Genomic DNA, 10347 nt, shown 5'->3' on the forward strand with positions numbered 1-10347 from the left:
AAGCTCTGACCAAAAACAAGAAAATAAAAATAAAAATAAAAATAAAAAATAAAAAATCCAAGAAATTAAGAAAAATGGTTAATTAACCATTTTTTGATGATCTTAATGTGTGAGATATAAATATGTTGGATATAATTTTGGATAGTGCACAAATTTTAATTGATATAAAATAATTACAATATGAAAATTAACAATAAAATAAATAAAATACAAGAGATAAAAAGTAGAGTATGAAAAGATCTCACAATGCTATAGAATCACACAAGAGCGTTGTCCTTAAAGGTTAATTCGTGCCTCTCGGAGTATATAACTAGGTGTGATCGGATCCTTTGACACGCAACTTCTCAGGATTAGACTATATAGTCGACATTCGTTAATGACGCACTTCCAAGAACGAAGACTAATAGAACAACCATTTTATCAAAATAGATGGGGGACTTAAAAATAAAGAGATAATGATATAACATATAGTTTTATAACTTGAAATATATTTTTCTCAATGTGTTTGACAACACCATATCATTTCTCACAAAAAGTTATCTTATATATAGGCATAAGTGCTGGAAAGCTTTTTAATATCATAAAGAAGTTCTAATGACCAAACGGTCATAACGGTAAAAAACTTCTTTTTTTTTTGTAACAATAACGGTAAAAAACTACAACTATAAAACTTGGTTCTCAAAATCCCATAAAAGCTTGATAACTCCAAAGGTCATAAACGGTAAAGAAAAATAAATGGGTTAATGACCAAATGGTCGTAACATCAAAACTGAAAAACATTTGTTAATGCTTCAAATGATTTCCATAAAAGCTTGGCAATTAATTCCAACGGTCAAAACCGTAAAATTGAATAAAAACTCATAAATAATATCAAATCATAAAATGTTTTCAAACAGATGTTTGTAACATATACTACAACAATTCCCCACATGTTACAAACATTAAAATATAGGAGATTGAAAGTATGCATTGATGTGGTATCCGAAAGTTTTAACCGCACCTAGGATAAATAAGTAGGAACTTAATGAATCTTGGTAAAGTTAAACTCTTTTAACCAAATTCACAAGTTAATCAAACTTATCACCCACATAACTTTCTTTAAAAAAAAAAATCAAATCAAATCAAATCAAATCAAATAAAGAAAATTGGGTTGTTCTATAGCGGGTTGGCGCCTTATACATGCCATGTGCCTCTGGGTTTCATGAGTGCTATAGAGACTTGCCAAAGTCTCATAGGAAGCGGCACCACCCACACATTCACATAGGTGGCGTCCATCACGAATGTGTGCAAAGAACATTCCATCCCAACAAGTAGGGACTATGGACCCATTATGAGTTTTAAACTCATCTTTACTAACTCTGCATCTTTTGTTATTACACCATAAAATGGCTTTCATAAGCGCTCTAGAGACCTACCCAAGTCTCATAGGAGATAGCACATCCACACTCATATAGGTGGTATCCATCAGGAGTGTGTGCAGAGAACACCCCATCCCAATAGGTAGGGACTATGGATCCATTAAGAGCTTTAAGCACATCCTCAATCAATCTGCATCTTGTACTGTCTTACACCATAGGGATGAACTCATAACTAATCTTCTCAACAAGATAGTTAATAAACATAAATTGACAGTATCATACCGTGATCACATTTGACATCATTTCCCATTAAACCTCATTCATGGGATCTCCAATCACATAGATTAGGTATCAATCACAGTGTCATAATTTGGGTATCAGTCTTATCCCCCTCGATGCTTCTCTCACTAGCCTTCTTGCTAGTGGCTTAGTCAAAGAATCTGTAGAATTCTTTATGACCTCACAAAGTCCATGGACATATACCGGTCTCAATAAGCTGCCTCACAATATTGTGCACTTTCTCATTATAATTTATTTACTCTTTGCTCGAGCTATGGCAGCCTGTCAATCACAATGAAAACACAGGTAAAACTGAATTAGCAAATAAAAACAAATTAATTTATTAATAGGCTCATCGGCCATTTTCTTCAGTTCCTATCTTTTCCAAGGCAACTAACTCTAACTCCATAGTAAACCTTGCTATATAAGTCTACTTTGAAGACTTTCAAGAGATAGCTCCTCCAGCCAAAGTTAAAACATAATAGCCATTAGTAGGCTTTGCTCACCTGAATCAATAATACAGTTGCATCACAATATCCTTTCAATATAGAAGGATAATCACAATATGACAAACCAAAATTAATTGTGCCCTTTAAGAATCTCAACAATTTAAAGAAAGCATCACAATGCTCAATATCATGATTATGAGTATATCTACTCAATTTGCTAACAACATATGCAATAGTAGGGCATGTCCAATTTGTCAAAATATCAAGCTACCAATGATTTGTGCATATTTTTCCTTGCAATACACCATCACCGTAATTCTTAACCAAATATATTTTTAAATCATATGATGAAGACATAGGCGGATAATCAAAGTGCTCAAATCTTTTAAGCATCCTTTCAATATAATATGTATGAGATAAAATAATGCAATCATTATCTCTATTAGCCTTAATGTCCAATATGACATTAGCTTTACCTATGTCTTACATATCAAAATTAGATGCAAGAAATAATCTAGCTTGATGCACAACATCAATGTTAGTTAAAAAAAAAACAAGCAAGTCATCAATATATTAAAAACAAATAATGACACATTCATTATTGTAAAACTTGCTATGTATCTACTTGCACCATTAATCAAATATAAATTAGACAATATCACCTTGTCAAACTTGTCATGCGTTGTTTAGGAACTTGCTTTAATCCGTACAAGGATTTCACCAGTTTGTACACTTTATGTTCATGACCGGGGATTACTAGTCCCTCAGGCTGCTCCATATAAATCTCTTCATCATTTAGAAAAATAACTTTGACATCCATTTGATGTACAACAAGTTTATAAATATAAGCAATGGCAAATAACATTCCAATAGATGCAATTTTAATAATCAGAAAATAAATATCAAATAACCAATATTTTGTATTTACTTGTAGCTTTTAGCTAACAACTTTACCGTGTACTTGTCTATTGTATCATCTCGTTTAAGCTTCTTCTTAACTATCTATTTATAACCAATTGCTTTGGTCTTAGGAGGTAACTCAATGAGTTCCCAAGCAAGGCTAGACATAATTTATTATAATTCATTATTTATAGCTTCTAACCAAAATAAAATGCGTCAAATAGATTTAATTGCTTCACCATGACATATTGGATCATCATCAACAATATAAGCAATAAAATCATTACCGAGATTACTTCTGTTCTTGCTCGCTTGCTTCTTCTCAATTCTTACATATCATCAACAATTTTATTAAGCAACAGAAAATTCATGAAATAATTTTTCCTCATTTTTCAAAGGAAATACATGCTCAAACCTGAAGTATGTCAAGACAAATGTTGCCAAACTGATCAATGTTTGGATGGAAGCACATTATCTCAAACTTGACTTGGGGTGGTTTGAAAGGGTAGTTGGGGGGAAACCGCAAGGAGAGCTTGTAAGATAAGCCATCATACATGGTCCCTTTACCACCCTCAATTGTGCCAATCCATGTAAAAATGCTCTCGCCTGCAGGAAATGCTGATACTCCAAGATCTCCTCCACTCATCTGCAGAAACAAAAGCTATTAGAGAACAAAGAACACCAGCCAAGAAAATGATAAGAAAAAAAGCATAACATGGAAGAGAAGGCAGACAAAATTACTCTCTTTTTCGTTGAATTGATGACAGCGTTCTTATCTAATTGGATTTTCTTGTAATTGGCCAAAATTTCTTAATGATTTATTTGCTATTTTTTGAATTAAGTTTATGAGTTTTTCAAAAAAATAAAAATAAAATTGATCACAATTAAAAAAACAAAAAACAAACATAAACAAACCCTAAACGAGCCAAGTTGCCCAAATAAAGTTTGAACGGGCTTTTTAACTAAGCTTAGGCTCAAACTGGGTTTGGATCAGACAATTCAAAAGTCTAGTTCGAACTCGTTGAAAATGTTGAGAAATAATCTCACATTGCCTATGGATAAGACCTTGGGCATGTTTATAAGGAATAGGCAACCCTCTCTTATTAAACCGGTTTTATAAGATGAGTTAGACCCACGAATTTCTTCATGATATCAGAGCCTACCACAGGGCGAATAGGGCTCACACTACTTACCCCATGACAAAGACCATAAAAAATACCGGCCTACACGTGAGGGAGGGTATTGAAAAATAATCTCACATTACCTGTAGACAAGACCTTAGGCATGTTTATAAGGAATGAACAACTCTCTCTTATTGAACCGGTTTTATGAGATGTGTAGGCCCACGAATTTCTTCAGAAAACACCATTCGAGCCAATAGCTCGACTCAAGCTCGAGCTATGCTAAGCCTCTCGCAAGCCGAGTTGGGACACACAATTCTTAGTTCAGCTCGAGCTCAAACTCGACTTGAATAAGGGTCCTTATAAACAAATCAGTCTTGAAATTCTAAAGTTCGGCTCGATTACCGCCGACGTATGCATTTAGTACTTTTGACCTGTTAAAAAATACCCAAGTGATACTGAACATTTATAAATCAACCCATATGCCTGAAAATGTAACCTTTTTGACGACAATATGTGGTTGCAAAGCATTTAGTGCTCTTGTATAGCTACACACAAAATGTATTTAATTTGATCCTTACATCAAAAAACAACCTATAAAAAATGGAAAATGTATAAGATGGATAATAAGAGCAAAATTTTGTCCTAAAATCTGCTTAAAATCATGTTACTGATTTTTAATTTTTATTATTATTATTATTATTAAAGAAATGTAAAGCTTCATTAACAAAAGAAGACTTACTATCTCAAAATAAAAGAAAATAAATAAAAATAAAAATAAAAATAAAAAACAAAAGAAGATTACAAGTGAGAGGAGAAGTTATGTCAAGGACAAAAAAAAATTTACATCGTGGTATAAGTTAACAACATTCTCCTATGATCCAAACTCTATTGGTGGGTATATATATATTCATCTGCGAAATGTGAATTCCGAGAGACTATTGTTGACTTCATGTTGGGTACGGATGGCTCCCGGTGCTTGCAGCAATTGCAATGGACTTTGCCCTTGAATCTCCCTCTCTTGCTGCTGCTCAGAATGCATAGAATCTTCTTCTCCACTTATTTGTTTCTTACGAAATCCCAACTCCACCACGTCCAAATGATCGTTCTCAACATTTGACTTTCGCGGAGACGCGTCCAAGATGTCAAGGCTGCTGTGCTGATAGTTATGCAGGAGGTGAACAGGGGACATCCCGTGCGTGGGAGAGGCCGGCCTACTTGAAAATGGTGAATTTGTCTCAGAATGATGATGGCTCTGCCTTGTGTTCTTTCTGGCTGTCCGATGCCAGCTTCTTAATGCATCCGCCACTCCATCGTTGAAGATGGTGGGCTTCATGGAAGACCCCATCTGTCAAATCAGAGCAAAGAACCATTAGTCTCAAGTTGTTGTTAATTATCATAACATGTTTTGTTGTGTTAATGTGTAATCATGTCTCACCTGAGTCACTAGAGCATAGAGTGGCAAAGTCACATAACTGCAGAGAACTTGTATGATGACCCTGAAGAAATTAAGTGGCAATTAATGTTAATCAGCCAGATAATAACATCTTAACAATGGCAGCAGCATATGGAGTTAATTGATAAGAACTGACCCCGTTGAGAGTTTGATGACCCAATCTGCAGTGCGTTTGTTGAAGCAAGAACTTGTGCCAAATGCATACTGAAAGAGAGGAAAAAAATATGGCAGGAAAGTTAGGGAAAAGCAAGTGTGTTGGCATCTTCTAAGCATGCACCAAATTGATAGAATAGATAAGTAGAAGTGAAAGGCTAATTACCACACTCCAAGCAAAGAAGGCCAGTTGAAATGCATTCTGCAATTAAAGAGGGCAAAGGCAAAAGGAAGATGTTAGAATTAGTATCCCAGATAGACTATTATGTAATTTGTTGATGAATGTGAGAAAATTGTACCTGAAAGAGAACGAAGTGAATGAGAAAGAGAAGGAACCGAGGGCGTCCAAACCAGAAGAGGTCATCACCTGGCTGTACCACAGGTGTACCCTTAATCACATCTCCTCTCTCTTGAATTCTTAGCCCCATTTTTGTAATTATTACTTGTAGCTTTGTCCCCACCAACAGGATTATCTGTAAAAGTCACAGCAAACTACATGAGATCTTCTATTAAACCAACAACCCAAATGCTTAGATTGTATAAAGAGCTCCAACCCAAATAAAAAGAACGTAGGAAACAAGTTTGTCTCTGTTTTGGAGCTTACAAACAATGGTACAAATGGTAGCCATAGAGAAGAATGCCATCCTGTCGAGACATACAAGGAAACATTTCTTAGTCAGTTGTAGTCACCAAGGCAATCTATGATAAATTTGGACTCAGAAATAATGAGAATCGGGCTCGCGAGAGTTAGCTCGAATGGTCGACTCGTTTGGTTAATACCACGAAATCGGCTGTTCGAGTCTTCACTCAACTGATACACAGTTTTTGCATGTTGGGCCATATGCTTACTATATGCATTGGACAGTAGGAATAACACTGCAAAGCCCCATATGATTGGACTGCACATGAAAAGTAAGGTTAGAATTTTAAGATAATTGAAAATCAATCAAAGAAGCAAACCCCTTTTAAGTGCTTGAGCACCAACCTGATCTGCACCACAACTTTAAATTCCTCTTCAAGTGATCTCTTGATGTACTTTTGAAAATCAAACTTTGTTTCACTTTCCGGTGCCAAGTGTGCCTAAAGTCATATAACATTGAAGCTTCAATTATCAATGTGAATTTGGAATCCCCAAGTGCACAATCAACCTTTGAATTTTTTATTTTTAACTGAGGCTGATTGGCACAGGTTTATGACGTCAGCAAAATAAAATAGCTATGAGATAAAAGTGTGGTTTCTAGCATTATTTCTAAATTAAACATACCACAATAAATCCATGTCTCAGCGTAAGGTAATCAACCTTAGTAACGGTTTTGACGAATTGTCTGAAGAAACACACCTGATAAGAGGAGGAGAATCGGGTCTTTCAAACAACTGTACCACAACAAACTCTTTATGCCCTTAAAAGTCCAAAATTGAAAAATAAACACGAGTTTCTCATTACTAAGAAAATGTACTTGGGAGTCCCTATTGTACTTAAAACCAGTCACTTTAATAAAAGATTGATGGGCCTACTTAAACTTTTGATGAGGCAACGAGTCAGTATCAGAATGGGCCCTACTCAAAATGATCATTTTGAAAATTTACCTAAAAAATGCGTTCGGCCTGCAATTTTGCATGATAAATACGCATTTTTAAAATTGCCTAAAGAATCCCGTTTAAAAGTGAAATTGAACAAAATATCGGTTGCAAAACACGAAAAAAAATCAAAAAATCAAAAAATCTATGCTTTTTAAAATACTAGTAAAATCATACGTTTTAAAAGTACGTCAGGTACCATATTATAAATATACAGAGTAAATTTATGTAACAAATCATCCAAATACAACATAATTCCCAAGTCTTTGTTAATTATGATTGTAAAATTCACATAATCGTGATGGGACATTACTGACCACCCAAAGAGAAACCGTTGACTTGCTCCAGAAGCTCATATGCCTTCGCCCAAATGAAGTTTCCTTTGCAAACCTAAACCTCTGTGGATCTGCATCATATAAATCATTTTCCATAAGCATATGCCACCCCCCTTGAAGTCCATATGATCTCTTTCACCACGCTATCAAAATTAAAAAAATTAAAAGATTTTTTCATACCAAATTTGCTCACAAAAGCAATTTACAAAGTCATCTATCAGTTGACTTTGCATTAGACAAAAAATAAAATTAAATAAATAAATAAATAAAGAAAAGATGATCGGATGCAAAGTCATCTATTCAGTTGACAATGTGAGTCACTTTTTGGTAAATTAATTTTGTGTTTTGCTATCACTTTTCGAGAAAGAGGGGTGTCTAATTCCTCTGTAGAGCAGCTGACCAAGTCCATAAAATGACTAAAAATTTATTCTCCAAGGAAAATAACCGAACCGACACCATTTTTACTATAATTTTTTTACAAATTGACATAATAATTTATAATTAGTAAAATGATTAAAACGTTGGCCAATAACTAATTAGATTAGCGGGTATATTTTTTTCTTAATCATAATCTCTTAACAACACACTTTTTTTTTAAGAGATATGTTTTTTTTTAAGAGATATGTTATGGTATAATAAAAATATCATTGGAGAAACTTCAGAAAGCCCCTTTGAACTTTCCGCCATTTTGACATACCCCCCTAAATTTTCAAAACTCTCACTTAAGCCCCTTGAACTTTGGTTTTCTCTCACTTTGGACCCTTTTAACGTTAAAGTCAAACAATTTGACTTTTTATACCCATTTTACCCTCCCCAAAACTATGTTGTTTTGTGTCCTAAAACTACAACACCTACTCAGCCCAAAACGACGTCGTTTTAGGCATTAATTTTTTTTTATTTATTTTTTAAAAAAAAGAGAAGCAAAATAAATAAATAAATTTAATGCCTAAAACGACGTCATTTTGGGCTAGGTAGGTGTTGTAGTTTTAGGACACAAAACGACGTAGTTTTGGGGGAGGGTAAAATGGGTATAAAAAGTTAAAAGGATCCAAAGTGAGAGAAAACCAAAGTTCAGGGGGCCTGAGTAAGAGTTTTGAAAATTCAGGGAGGATATGTCAAAACGGCTGAAAGTTCAGGAGGGCTTTCTGAAGTTTTCCCAATATCATTTTTGGCCCATAAAAGCCTTAAGTGATAAGAAGTTACGGGCTAATCAATGGGTGGGGCCACAGCAACTACAGATGGGGCGTCTTGCCTCTTGCCACCTAAAACTTTTATAGGCAAAAAATTGTCTTTTTTTTAAGAGATATGCTATAGTGTAATAAAAATATCATTTTTTGCCCATAAAAGTCTTAGGTAACAAGAAGTCATAAGCTAATCAGTGGATAGGGCCACAACAACTACAGATGAGGCCTCTTGCCTCTTGCCATTAAAAGAAAGACAAAAAATAGATAGGGTTGTTTCAGACATTTTTTTCATTTTTTATTTTATAAAAAAAATAAGGTAAAAATTTGCCTAAAATTGAACAAAATAGTTGAGTGACTATCATCACTCGTTTAAATTAAGTGGAAAAGAAGCAATTGATTTAGGAGACGTGAGTAGATGGTTTGAAAGTCAAAGAGAAGTTACCATTATGATATTGATATTCAAGTGTTCTTGTTTCATCCTCCCAAGCCTTCCATCTTCTCATCTGCAATTCAAAGAGGGATTTAGAATCTGCACAATTCAAAGAAGAAGAATTTATAGATCTCCATAGAAGGAGAAAGGGTAAAAGGGTACCTTCGTTCTGCCCAAAGCCAGGGTGAGTATGGAGAAAATCACATGAAAAACGGCCAAGACGAAGATGAACACATGGAGCTGGTGAATTGCATATGCAGACATGAAGGCCACTTTTCCCTGCAAAATAGGCAACGCAAATGATTATTCCATGGAATTAAATCATTTAGATCTTCATTGGTAATGCCCTTTTGGAAAGAAATAAAGAAAGAAAGAAATTACATTTTCTGTGCACGTGTCGTTTCCTTTTGTAGCTAATCTCCGACGAGCAGAGAAGCCAGAATCCAAAAATTGGAGCAGTTTCCGACCATTGCTGTCCTCAGAATCCTCGGAATCTCCAGAATCTTTTTTGGTCGTCCCACTCTTCACCGTTTCACAGGGATGCCACGTGGCTCCGACTCTCTTGGGTATGCATATGGTAGAAATGGGATCTTGTAACACTGTCAGGAGCAAGGATATGAATCCCAACAGCATAAGCTCTGCCCAAAAAAACCCATGAAAGAAAAATGGTTAGGCGACTGAATCCTGATCGATCATCTTAATGTGTGAGGTAGAGAATCTAGAGATACCTGCTTTGATCTTTTCAAGCGCTTCGTAAAGAGCTCGTTTGTGTTTGTTTTTTAGCCACTATTAAAGGAATCAAGAAATGATTTCTGCAATTAATTAAACAACACAAACAAAAACAGAGACTGTGAGCAGAGCAGAGCAGATTACCTTTCCAATAGAATGAAGAAAATGTTCAATGAAGATTGAAACGGCAAGCAAGACGAAGCACACCGCCGCAACTGCCCATGTTGAAGTTTCCTCCATTGTACTTTCCTTCTCCGCGACCGCCATGATCACAGTTCTTGTGTGTTGCGGAAGCTCTGTTTATAAGAGATTACAGAGATGAAAGTGGAGACCAACGCTTTCCGAAGCAGCTCTCTGGGTGTGTATGTATATATG

The 10347-nt window shown here is 35.1% G+C and overlaps 1 protein-coding gene across 3 annotated transcripts; it reads right to left on the reverse strand.

Moving 5' to 3' along the window:
- Window positions 1-4869: 4869 nt before the first annotated feature.
- On the reverse strand, window positions 4870-10347 carry LOC132186046 (MLO-like protein 6). Of its 3 annotated transcripts, none has more exons than XM_059599827.1 (15): window positions 10117-10347; window positions 9972-10029; window positions 9625-9881; window positions 9406-9522; window positions 9256-9316; window positions 7612-7700; window positions 6981-7055; window positions 6702-6796; window positions 6566-6615; window positions 6321-6361; window positions 6016-6189; window positions 5883-5918; window positions 5700-5767; window positions 5546-5606; window positions 4870-5455 (listed from the first exon to the last, which is right to left on the reverse strand). In XM_059599827.1, exons 1-15 carry the CDS (start codon window positions 10237-10239, stop codon window positions 5018-5020), a joined length of 1743 nt encoding a protein of 580 aa, XP_059455810.1. In that variant the 5' UTR covers window positions 10240-10347; the 3' UTR covers window positions 4870-5017. The 3 variants fall into 3 exon arrangements, with proteins under 3 accessions (XP_059455810.1, XP_059455809.1, XP_059455811.1); XM_059599826.1 differs by having other exon boundaries at window positions 6497-6615; XM_059599828.1 differs by lacking the exon at window positions 9972-10029 and having other exon boundaries at window positions 6497-6615; window positions 10117-10207.

The sequence above is a fragment of the Corylus avellana genome, chromosome ca7 (assembly GCF_901000735.1).
Source record: "Corylus avellana chromosome ca7, CavTom2PMs-1.0".
NCBI lineage: Eukaryota > Viridiplantae > Streptophyta > Magnoliopsida > Fagales > Betulaceae > Corylus > Corylus avellana.